Genomic DNA, 11572 nt, shown 5'->3' with positions numbered 1-11572 from the left:
CATGGGCTGGGGTCTATAATGGAAGGAAATTTTTCTAATTTCTTGTCCCAAACAAAACCTGAGCGGCATAGCCCTTGGTCCAGTCTCCACACTAAAGAGACCCAGGCTGGAGAAGCTAGCTGCTTTGCCCCAAGCCACGGGCAGGTGCAGGCACAGTCGCAAACTGAATGTCTGGGCCCCGTTGGGGACTCCCCACCGCATCCTCCCCCATTGCGGCGCCTGACAGTGCCAGGGTAGGGGGAGCGCCCCGCCCCCACCTCCGGAGGTGGCGTCCCACGCGGCCGCAACAAGCTGCCGTTGTCCCGCGGACCGTGGGCCCCGCACACTGGGGCTTTGTCCGGCCCCCCGCCACGACCACGGGGGAGGGGGGCCCCACATGACCGAAGGGATAGGAGGAGCCTGAGGCGGTGGCAGCGGCGGCGGCGGCGGCTCCATCACTTCCCTCTGTGGTCTAGCGTTGGCAGGTGGCGGCGGCGGCGGCGGCGGAGGCTGGACAGGGCTGGGTAGGGCCGTGGGCGCCGGGTCCCTGGATCCCAGTCAGGCTTCAGGCTCTGGGCCTGGGCCAACCGGGCAGCTGTGAACCCAGCGCTTTCCAGGCGCCGAGCTGGGGGTGCGCCCAGCCACCCAGCCTCGGGATCATGGGGAATGGCATGACCAAGGTAGGGGGAACCCCCGCCGCTCCCGGCCGTCCCTGCCCCGCCGCTCCCGGCCGTCCCTGCCCCGTGGCTTGGCCCTGGACGGGTCGCTGACCTTCCGCTCCCACATCTCTGTCACGCTGCACTCCGAGACTGCATCTGCCTTTCTCTCTTTGCCCGTGCCCGTCTGTCCTCTGCACGACTCTGACTCTTGCTGGCCTCTCCCGGAGAGCCTTTTTCCCCTCTGCCTCCCTGTGTCTGTGTGAGTCTGAGATTCCTGGACTCTGGTGTCTCTATTCTCCCATCTCTGCTCCGCATGGCCTTCCACCTGTGCCCGCCTCAGGCCCCTCTATCCGGGACCCACTAGGTTGTCCCTTCCTGATCTCCGCCTGGGACTTTCCACCCATCCCTCCTCTCCTACCTGGCCCCAGGCTGAGCTCCTCGGGCCCTCCTGTGGTTAATTTGATCGCCTGTTCTTACATCCTCGCCAGAGCCCCAGACCCCTCTCACGCAGCACCCAGACCTAACAGGGAGGTGGCTTCCTGAGGTCCCATCACCAACTGAGAAGAGCTGCAGGCCCCAGCTACCATGGGTGGGAAGGGGTGCAGCCTGCCCCCTGACTCCTTGCTGTCCTCCCTCCAGGTACTTCCTGGACTCTACCTTGGAAACTTCATTGGTGAGCACTTTCCACTCTGTCCCAAGACCACGGCACTCTGCCTATCCCCGGCCTGCGTCCACTAGTCACACTCAGGCCCATACAACTTAGATGCTTTCAAGAATGGAGTGTGGGGGAGGGAAGGAAGCCGGGCTGGGAGGAGAAGGAACCCATGGAGGAGTAGGGGATGCAAGGGCAGGCTGGAAGATCACTGGCATGGCCTCCCAACTCAGCCTTCCCCACGGGTCACCACAAAGGGCTCAGGGTCTGAGCCTCACGCCCCCCCTCATAAGGCCCACCAGCCCCCAAGGGCTCTTCCATAAGGTTTCTGTTGAGGTCTGCTGGGGGATATGGCTTCTCTCGGGGATTCTTCTCCTCTGAAGAGGAAGCTGGACCGGCTCCCCTAAGCACAGTCCTGAGTGGAACCACCAGGCGACCTCAAGTAGGGGGTGGCCAGCCTGCGGGTTTCTGCCACTGTCTCTCTCTATCCCTTTCACAACCTTCCATGGGGGAGAGGCAGTGCCCTCCCCATCCGTACCTTCACAGGCTGGAGGTAGGGAGCCAGGTGGGACATAGACCTTTGACTTTGTGGTGGAAAATGGGCTGAGACAGGCGAGGTGTGGGACCCAAGGCGGAAAAGTCAGAGAAGACTCAGGTGACCCACCCCACAGCCCTGGCTCCTTCCTCGCTGAGAGCCTCCTCTGCAGCTCCTACCATTGATTTCTGAGAGGATTCAGCTTAGGTCTATGTTAGTTCCACAAGGACAAGAGGCATGAAGCTGACCCCAGACTTAGTGCCCAGCCAAAGCTGTCACATGGCAGGCATATGGGGAGCATTTGTTGAATGAGGAAATAGGTATATGGAAATAAGAAGGACTATGCATTATTTATCATGGTTATAAAAGGTATGTGCTGGTACATCTCACTCCCCAGAGATGACCATTGACAGTCCTACGGGGTGTAGTCCTGGGTGTTTTGTCATATATTGTAGATACAGATGTAATATTTAAAACAAATGGAACCTCCCTCTGCATGCTGTTCAGGAAGTAGCATGTCCCACTTAAAACACATATTGTGGACATCCTCCTCTATCAGCTCATAGGGATCACTTTAATTGCTGCACAGGAGTCTAAAATACAGTTGTACTATACTTTTTGTTCTGTCCCTTTGTGGTGGACATTGGGTTGTTCCAAACATTCAGCTGTTTCTGCAATAAACAGTGCTGCAGAGAACTTCGGCCTATAGAGTTTTCCAGATTCCTAGAAGTAGACTTTCTGAGCCCAAGGATGAGCTAGGGAGACAGGTGTCCGGGATGGGACGAACAGCGTAAGCCTGGGGCACACCAGCCTGTCTCTGATGGGTACCCCAGACGTGGGAAAGGGACAGCAAGCCAGCAGAGGGTGGGCCACGCTGGAAGGTAGGGGTGAGGAGGCAAGCTGGGCACTGGCTTTCTCTGCGCTCGGCCGTTGGGAATAAATTAGTCACACCTGCCAGTTTGGCTCAAGCATCCTGTTTCTTTCAGACTCCAAAGACCAGGATCAGTTGGGCCGGAATAAGATCACACATATCGTGTCTATCCATGAATCACCCCAGCCTCTGCTGCAGGTACTCCAAGCTGTCCATTCCAGGCTGATAGGTGGGGAGGGAAGACCGTAGGTCCAGGGCTGCTCCCCACCCCATCCCTACTGTCTAGTACTGGAAATTGAGCCCAGGGTGTCAAGCATGCTAGGAAAATGCTCTGTTCTTGAGCCACAGTCCTTGAACTGTCATCTTGACCCCAGCTGACTCATCCAGCCTCACTGAAATGTTTTATCATTCCTGCTTGGCAACTGAGGCCTCAGAGGTAAACGAACTCACATAAGGCCATACAGTGAAGAAACTGGCCAACTAGGATCTGAACATAGGCCATCTGACCCTGGAGATCTCATGTGGATCCTTACTATTAAGACCTTAATGCAGGTCTCATAGCAATCCTTTTTGCACCTACCTGGGCATTCTTCCAATTGCCAAGAGTTAAAGCAATGCAGACAAAAGATCCCAGGTTCTGTGTCTTGGTGTGTAACCTTGGGCCGTGATGTCAGCTCCTTGGGGCCTTTGATCCCGAGTGCCCCAGAGAGCTGTTGTGGGGGTACAGGGGGGTCTGCCAGATATGGAAGACATTTCTGCATGTTGTAACACATAGTCTCGTTGGATGATTGCTTCTGCTCTCAAGGAATCCTAAGGAAGAGATGAGGGTATTAGGACCCAAAAGAAAAAAATAACACAACTGGTCCTGGAGTCAGGGAGCCATTTATTCTCTTTGTGACCCTGGACCCAAGACAAGCTGAGCCCAGTCACCATCTACTAAATGGAAATGTTACAATAGTACTGACTTGACTGAGTTTCTTCAGTCCCATATAGATGCTCAACAAAGTATAACTGAAAAAAAAGATACATTTGGTTTTTAATACTCTTATCCCAGGCTAGGGAGAAGGCTTGGTGTCTAAGAGCACGTTTTACAGATCCCCAGCTCCCATATAAAAGCCAAGCATGCCCATATGTGCTTATAACTGTGGCGCTCTAGGTAGAGGAGGTGGAGGTCGGAGAATCTCTGGGGACAGCTGGCTGTCAACCTGGCTGAAAACATCTCCAGGTTCTGTGAGACTGTCTGTCTGGGGAGAGTAAGGCAGAGGGTGACAGAATGGACACCTGACCTCAGCATGCATACACACAATATATATAGTCATCCCTCCATACATACATATGTGCATTCATAGGTACACACACACACACACACACACACACACAAACACACTCCCATAAAAACAGTCCTTTGTCTTAGAGGCTGTGTCTACTACATCAATTACAGAGAAGGCATGGTAAGTTGAATAGGCTCTGGAGATCTGAGAATTAAAAAACAAAAAACAGGCTCCAGGGTGCTAGAGAGATGGCTCAGTGGTTAAGAGCACTTATTCTTGTAAAAGACCAAAACTTGGTTCCCAGCACCCACATGGCAGCTCACACTGTAAACTCCAGTTCCAGAGAGATCTGATGGGCACTGGACACACAAACCACACACATACATGCATGCAAGCAGAACACTCATACACATAAAATCGATCTTATAAGTTAAAAAAAAAAGACAGAATCCACCCCCAAACTTGCTGGGATGACCTTGGACAGTGTCTTTCACCCTTTCTGGGCCTTGGGCTTGTTTGTTTGCTTGCCTATCAAGTTTAATGATCTCTAAGTGCATCTGACAATAATCTATGACTTTGATTGTCTATGAAGAAATTTCCAGGCCAGTGCAATCTGATTTTGCATTCTAGGGCAGCCTCATTCTAGAGCACTAGAGTATGTAGTCTGAACAGATTGCACAGGCAGGCTTTCCAAGTTATTAATGTGTTTATTAAAGAAACGAGTGCTTAGGAAAAGAGCCCTGCCCCAACACCTCACCAACAGCTGCCCCTTCCACCACGGAATTCTGCAGGCGGGGTTTGATGCTACCAGGCAAACCCACAGCCAAACACACTGGAAAGTGAAACTGCAGACCTTGCAAACAACGTGGAATTCCATGACCTTGGAAGTGTTAGAAAGAGATATGACAAGTCTCTCTGGACATAAGAGGACAGGTCCTGTGTCCTTTAGGAGTCACAGCCAGCAGCAGACAAGGCACCTGGAAAGGCCTGTGTGAAGTAACAAAGCATTGAGCAAAATCTTTGCGAAATGGCAGTGAAGGATTTGGGACATGGACAGAAATAGCCTTAATACCCTTGTGTTGATCTTCAGCAGGAAGCAAAGCCTATCGAACCAGTTCATGAAGCTACTGCTGCTGGGTGTGTGTTGTTTGTTTGTCTTTTGAGACAGGACTTACTGTGGTAGCCTGGGCCAGCCTCTAACTCCTAATCATCCTGCCTCAGCCTCCTGAGTGCTAGGATTACAAGTGTGTGGTCACTATGCCTGACTGTTCTTTTCGTAGTTCATACTCTTCAAGACAAATGAGCTCTGCCCTTTTCACTGGGTAACTTTGCAATCCCTGCCTGGAGGCAAGTCCTTGAAGAGGCAGCTTCCATGTTCTTATGTCCACGTCCCCTGTGGGTGAGGACACCATCTTCACAGAGAGAGCTGGCAGGTCCACACAGATAGTACCTGCTCTCTGTGGACAAGAAAACAATGGTGGCCCAAAGAGGGGCAGGAATGGGCTGGGATCACACTGGCCTTGGCAGCTCAGGCTGGAGGAGGGGTGCAGGCAAGGCCCCACCATCTGAGTATGTGTTTCATCCCTGCAGGATATCAAGTACCTTCGAGTCTCAGTGGCCGATGCTCCTGAGGTGCCCATGTAAGTTCCCCTGGATGGGCCAACGGCTGATGGACAGCTGCCCCCTGGGGTGGGGGGTGAGGGCATAGAGTATTCAGGCCAGAAGGCTGTCAGAGGGAACCCAGACTGAGTCTGTTTCCATCATGCCTTCCTCTCCTGTGATGTAGAGACAGTGTCCTGTCTCTTGGGACCAGGTGCACAGCAGATTTGAGGGTCAGACTTAACCTGCATCCTGGCTTGCAGTTAGGACACCTGGTTCACAGTCAGGCTGTGCCATTTACTGCTGTGTGACCTTGGCAAAATCACTTGTCCTCTCTGAGCTTCAGTTACATAATGGCAGGATGTGATGAGTCGAGGTTTGCAAAAATGAGCTGACCCGAGTTGAGGATGTAGGACTGGACCTGGTAATGTCAGGGACTCTGGAAAATGGGGATTTTGTTTGGTTTATTAGCTCCGATATCTCAAGCTAAGAATGGACTCAAATTGAAGCCTGGCCTTTTGGGGCTCTTCTCCCAGCCCACAGCTAACTGTGTTCCAGATCCTCCGGTTGCAAACCCCAGAGAAATGGCACCTCGCTCTCCCCACACCCATGTCCTTGAACGACCAGAATACACCCATAGCGGAAGCTTGTTCCTCACACCTACTGGAGAGGCACCTACCTAATGGTGGGGCCAGCCTCTCCTCCTGCCTGCTGTGCTGCCTCCTTCCGGAGCAGTCTCTCTATTTGTTGTACATGCTGGCTGCACCGAGGACCTAGGGTTCCCTGTCCTTGGTGTCTGTAAGTGAGGAGGAGGCAGCTCCTGCGAGTCCTGCCCCCAACTCCTTTCCCTGTTGCTCTCTTCTCTAGCAAAAAGCACTTCAAAGAATGCATCAGCTTTATCCACAGTTGCCGCCTCAACGGGGGTAACTGCCTTGTACACTGGTGAGTTCCGCAGGGTGTCCTCCCCGCACGCATGCCTATCCTGTGGGGCAGGTCCCCTCCAGACTGTCACAGCAATGGCAGTCCATGACTCATCGGGACAGACCATTCAGAGCTTCATCACTCCTGGCAGCCGGATGGCCACAGCCCAGTAGCTGCGTTTCTCTGACACTCAGTTTCTTTATAACGTGACGGAATGAATGCCATGCTGGCCGGGCTATTGTGGGCACTAGGTGGGGCCGCATAGTAACCCGTTCCTTCTAGCCTCACTTCTCTTTACTTTGAGGCAGGAGTGCATGACTAGGACTTTGGACTGAGTCTTCTCCAGTGTCCCTGGCCCAAAGGATACCATGACATCTCACCAAGGGCTCTGGCTGGAGCCTAGGGACTAGCTCTCTTAAGACCTAGCTCTCCAGCCAGATAGTGGTGGTGCATGCCTTTAATTCCAGCACCTGGAAGACGGAGGACAGATAGATCTCTGTGAGTTCGAGGCCAGCCTGGTCTAAGAGTGAGTTCCAGGACAGCCAGGGAGAAACGCTTTCTCAGAAGAGGGAGCGGGGCTAGCTTTTCTTATATTCAGCCATTCTAACCTCTCCATCTTCAAATCCACGGCCTACCTTCTATCTTGTGATTGTTGTACAAACTACTTACAATGTTTTGTTCTGTTTTATCTCATGGTGTGGGCAATTGAACTCAACCTCATACACACTGAACAAGCACTCCACAACTCACCCGTTACCCCAGCCCCACGACATTCTTGTCTAACCCTATCTTTCAAGACTTGGCTTGATGTCACTTCCTAGGGAGACTCTCCCCTACACCTCTCCTGCCCCCTCTGAAGAAACCTCTCTATTTATGTGGCTCTTCAAGCCCCAGACTCATCCTGTCTTCAGGCGATTAGCAGTATCTGAAATTGCTGCTTTGGTTAGGGGCTTTTTCTCCAAACTATACTGTAAGCTCCAGGGCAGCAGAGGCCATGGGTTTTATTCCTTATCATATCCCAGTGCCTGAAAGAAAACAGGATTGGGGAAGTTTGTTGAATGTATGTATGATGTTTCAGCCTGTCCCTTGGTGTGGGGGGGGGGAGTATTGGTCAAAGGGAAGGGAGATGTCAAAGCCAAATCTTAGAGCTGGAGCCAGGCAGGCTCCCAATGGTTGGAGTTGAAGGAGCAAGCATGGGAAGCTCCAGGGAGACAAGGGCCCTGGCAGGGGGGGCATATGGAAGGGAGTGGGGCTTTCCTGAAGTCTGGGGGTGCTCTGGGATCCAGCTTTGCAGGTATATCTCGAAGTACCACCATCGTGGTTGCCTATGTGATGACGGTGACTGGACTAAGCTGGCAGGAAGTACTTGAAGCCATCAAGGCCACCAGGCCCATCGCCAACCCAAACCCAGGCTTTAGGCAGCAACTTGAGGAGTTTGGCTGGGGAAACTCCCAGAAGGTAGGGGCTGTGCAGGGCTGGGAAGAATCCTTGACCTTACCGTCCACTGGAGGTGATTCACCCGTGCAGGGCTGGGAAGCATCCTTGACCTTACCATCCATTGGAGGTGATTCACCCGTGCCTCTCCCCTCCCTCCATTCTCACTTGTTCACAAACTCACAATCCTCCTGCCTCAGACTCCCAAACACTGGGAATGCACCATAGCAGCACACTTGGCCTGGGTTTTCAGGTTTCATTTTGTTTGTCTTTTTAAATCTGAGAGTTCAGATGTTTATAGACTAGACTGTGGCCAACACAGGTATCCTCAGCCCAAGGCAGTCCAGAGTTTGTCCACTTGAGGCCTGTGTCCTATTCCACCCAGAGTCTTTCTGGGGCCAAAGGAGTCCCTTCTCTTACTTCTGGGGAGACAGCACATGGAAATATCAGCTTGAGATCACATAGCCAACTAGGAATGGGAGAGAGAGAAAGGAATGGAGGGGCTGGAAGGTACTCAGAAGGTAGAACAAGGGACTCCAGGGCTGCCCTAGGCCAAGAGCCGACAAGGAAGAGACCCTGGGTGTGCGGTGGCTTTGAGTCCATGGATGGGGACAGACGCTTAAGGGGAGTGGTTTAATGCGGTTTGCAGGAGGCAAGTCTGGAAGGATAAGTGGAGTTTAGGGAGAGGTTAGAACCTCAAAGGTAAGGCTAGGCGCCTCCGTGAGTGTAAGAAAGTCTTAGAATGAAGACAGAGGAAGCTTAGAAGAGCAACGTGTGGGCAGAGCGCCGGGGCGAAGGTGGCAAACTGGTGGCCGCTACACCTGCGTTCCCCTCCCCCTCCCCTCCCCAGCTTCGCCGGCAGCTGGAGGAGCGCTTCGGGGAGAGCCCGTTCCGAGACGAGGAGGAATTGCGCACGCTGCTGCCTCTCTGCAGGCGCTGTCGCCAGGGTTCGGCGACCTCCGCCACGTCGGTCACAGCGTCCTCTGCCGCCTCCGAGGGGACCCTGCAGCGCCTGGTGCAGCGACCGCCGCGGGATGTCCACCGGCCGCTGCCGCTGCTAGCGCGCGTCAAGCAGACTTTCTCCTGTCTTCCGCGGTGCCTGTCGCGCAAGGGCGGCAAATGAGCGTCCGTCAGGACGCCACAGCCCATCGCGGGAGGCCGGGGCTTCCCGCATCCGGGGTGCACCCAGAACCCGTGGGAACCTCGCCAATGCCCAATGCCCACCACGTTTGTCTGCGTCCGTCCTCAGTTTCCCCTCTGTGAGTCCGTGTTCCGCCGGCCTGCTTCAAGCCACCTGGTGCCTTAGTTCTTTGGCCCGGGGGAGGGGTCCTACGCCTCCACCCCGACAGGCCTCCACTCCAACAGGCTGTGAGCAGGAGAGAGGGTCGGGTGGGGCGGACCAGCCTAGAGGAGATTAAAGAGACGCGAACTTTTCCTGGCCCGGTGCCTCTGGTCATTCCACAGAGCCTGGGTTCTGCAGCCTGCAGGAGGCGGGGGGGGGGCCGGGGGGACAGCTTTCAGGGGCCTGGGGGAAGCGCCGTTCTCCATCAGTGTGCAGAGCTGAATTCCAAAGCATGCCCTCTGTGCCGCCCTTCCGCCAACCCCCATCTCTCCCAGAGAGCACTGGACTCCTGACACCGTCCCTGAGCTTTTTTTTTTTTTTTTTTTTTTTTTTTTTTGGCCCATCATCTCTCTGAGTCCCCTTCCTCTTCTCCGGTTCCCCCTCCTCCTCTGTACACAAATAACTGGCCAGTGTGCTCCAGTCAGTGGTGTTGCCTTCACATCATCTTTCACTGTCTGAGATGGTTTTATACTCAGGGAGAACACAAGGCACAGAGAGGCCTGGCAGCTGGCCCAAGCACACACAGCTAGAGCAGTGTGACAGCAGGTAGGAAGTAACTCCCGGTGTGGAGGTTCCTGAAGAGGAAGACCAGCACCAATGGGATGCAGGGGGGTGACAGGACATCCAATAAAGCAGGAAGTAACCCTGTGGATGAACAGAGGAGGGAGTGTCACAGGAGCTGATTACCTGAAGGATCAGAAGTTGCTATCACTCAGACTTTTGTGGTTTCACGGCTGATGGGGAGGCACAGCCCCCAGCACTGAGCTGAAGTAATGGTGAGCTACCAACACCACCCCCAACTCCTCATCCACTCAAGTGTGCATTGAGCATACAGTGTGCCGGGCTCTGTGCTGGGCCCCGGGGCTGCTACAGGGAGCAAACCTCTGTCAGTGCACCACGACATTCTAGGGGAAGACAGAAGGGGTAAGGGAGGGGACCATCTTGCCACCTGACAGGAGGGGGAAGGGCAAGTGGGAATCCCAAATTGAAGGAGTGGTTACAGGAAAAGGCCCTGAGTTAGGACAGTGTGAAGAGAAAAGCAGGGGGCGTCCCCAGAGGACAGCGAGCCTACATCCTCCTAATTGGCCAGTGGCACCACAATTCACCCGTTTTCTAGCCCTTCTGTTTGAGACAATGTCATTCCCATCATCCACAGACAAAACCAGGCCCTTTGCTATAGTGTTCCAGGCCCTTCCGAGGCTCCCTGACAGGAGTGTCACCTCTACACATTGCCTCAGCAGCGCAGGGCTCTCCGCTGAGGACGGCAATCGTCCTAAATACTGCAGCTCAGCTGATCCTCACTCCACCCTAACAGGTGCCCCATTTATCAGAGGAGGAAATGGAGGCTGGTGCCCCAGGTCATGAAAAAGGGATAGTGCTAGGGCGTGAATCAGACAGCATGGCTGTAGACCCCATTCTCTTCATTATTTACCCTCTGTGATCTGGAAATATGAAGGGCTCCTCTGACACATAGGAGGCTGCTTGGATGGACAGGACACCTCAGGTTGGCTTCTAAACTCTAGCACTGGTTGGAGTATAGTTGGAAAAAATATCCCACCAATACTAAACAGCTACAGACTTTTTTCCTTGCCATTATTCCCTAAGCAATCTAATAGCCACCTAGCATTTGCTTCGGATTAGGCATTCTACGTATTTAGAGATAGTTCACAGTATGTGGGAGGATTCTTGCAGGTTCTGTGTAAATAGTCCGCCATTCGTTTTAAGGGATTTGCTATGCATTTTGGCATTCAGTTGGGTCCTGGAACCAAGCTCTCACCAATATAAAAGGGCAGTTAATTATGTCTCACGTTAATCACAGGAAATGCTCTGTGCCCCTCTGTAGTTCACAGGCCTGCAGTGGACTGTGGCTGCATAAGTGTCATGGGACAGCTGCTGGCATGTGGGACACAGAGGAGGGAGCACGAACAGACTCCCACAGGTGCTTGTGAAGGGAGACCTCACTCCCGCCCCCCCCCTCTGTCCATGCTGCACTGGCCACTGCACTAGGAATGTCTTTCCCTTCAAAGCCTCAGTTCCGCCACACACACAAGGGTTGCGTCAGCCTGAGCTACCCAACATCTTTCATATTGCAAGTATTTCTTGATAATAAAAGACAAATTCTAGTACCAGGTGTGTAGTGCATGTCTACAATCCAACACTCAGGAGGCAGAAGCAGAAGGATTTTTATTCAAAACTAGCCTGGGAGCCGGGTGGTGGTGGCACACACCTGTAATCCCAGCACTTGGGAGGCAGAGGCAGGTGGATCAAGTTCAAGACCAGCCTGATATACAAGAGGTAGTTCCAGGACA

General features: G+C 53.5%; 1 protein-coding gene across 1 annotated transcript; it reads left to right on the top strand.

Moving 5' to 3' along the window:
- Positions 1 to 272: 272 nt before the first annotated feature.
- Positions 273 to 9354, top strand: Dusp15 (dual specificity phosphatase 15). Its single transcript, XM_040746502.1, has 7 exons — positions 273 to 659; positions 1278 to 1311; positions 2812 to 2894; positions 5558 to 5607; positions 6434 to 6508; positions 7774 to 7945; positions 8772 to 9354. Exons 1-7 carry the CDS (start codon positions 639 to 641, stop codon positions 9042 to 9044), a joined length of 708 nt encoding a protein of 235 aa, XP_040602436.1. The 5' UTR covers positions 273 to 638; the 3' UTR covers positions 9045 to 9354.
- The last annotated feature ends 2218 nt before the right edge of the window (positions 9355 to 11572 follow it).

The sequence above is a fragment of the Mesocricetus auratus genome, unplaced genomic scaffold (assembly GCF_017639785.1).
Source record: "Mesocricetus auratus isolate SY011 unplaced genomic scaffold, BCM_Maur_2.0 Super-Scaffold_100004, whole genome shotgun sequence".
NCBI classification, from domain to species: domain Eukaryota; kingdom Metazoa; phylum Chordata; class Mammalia; order Rodentia; family Cricetidae; genus Mesocricetus; species Mesocricetus auratus.
Note: the sequence above shows the minus strand (reverse complement) of the source record. Positions and strands in the feature narration are given on the sequence as shown.

Bases quoted from the DNA above. Each gene is read 5' to 3' on its own strand.
- Dusp15 (XM_040746502.1), top strand. From the start codon at position 639: ATGGGGAATGGCATGACCAAG. The intron at 1,312-2,811 runs GTGAGCACTTTC...TGTTTCTTTCAG, and splicing joins CTACCTTGGAAACTTCATTG to ACTCCAAAGACCAGGATCAG. The intron at 2,895-5,557 runs GTACTCCAAGCT...TCATCCCTGCAG, and splicing joins CACCCCAGCCTCTGCTGCAG to GATATCAAGTACCTTCGAGT.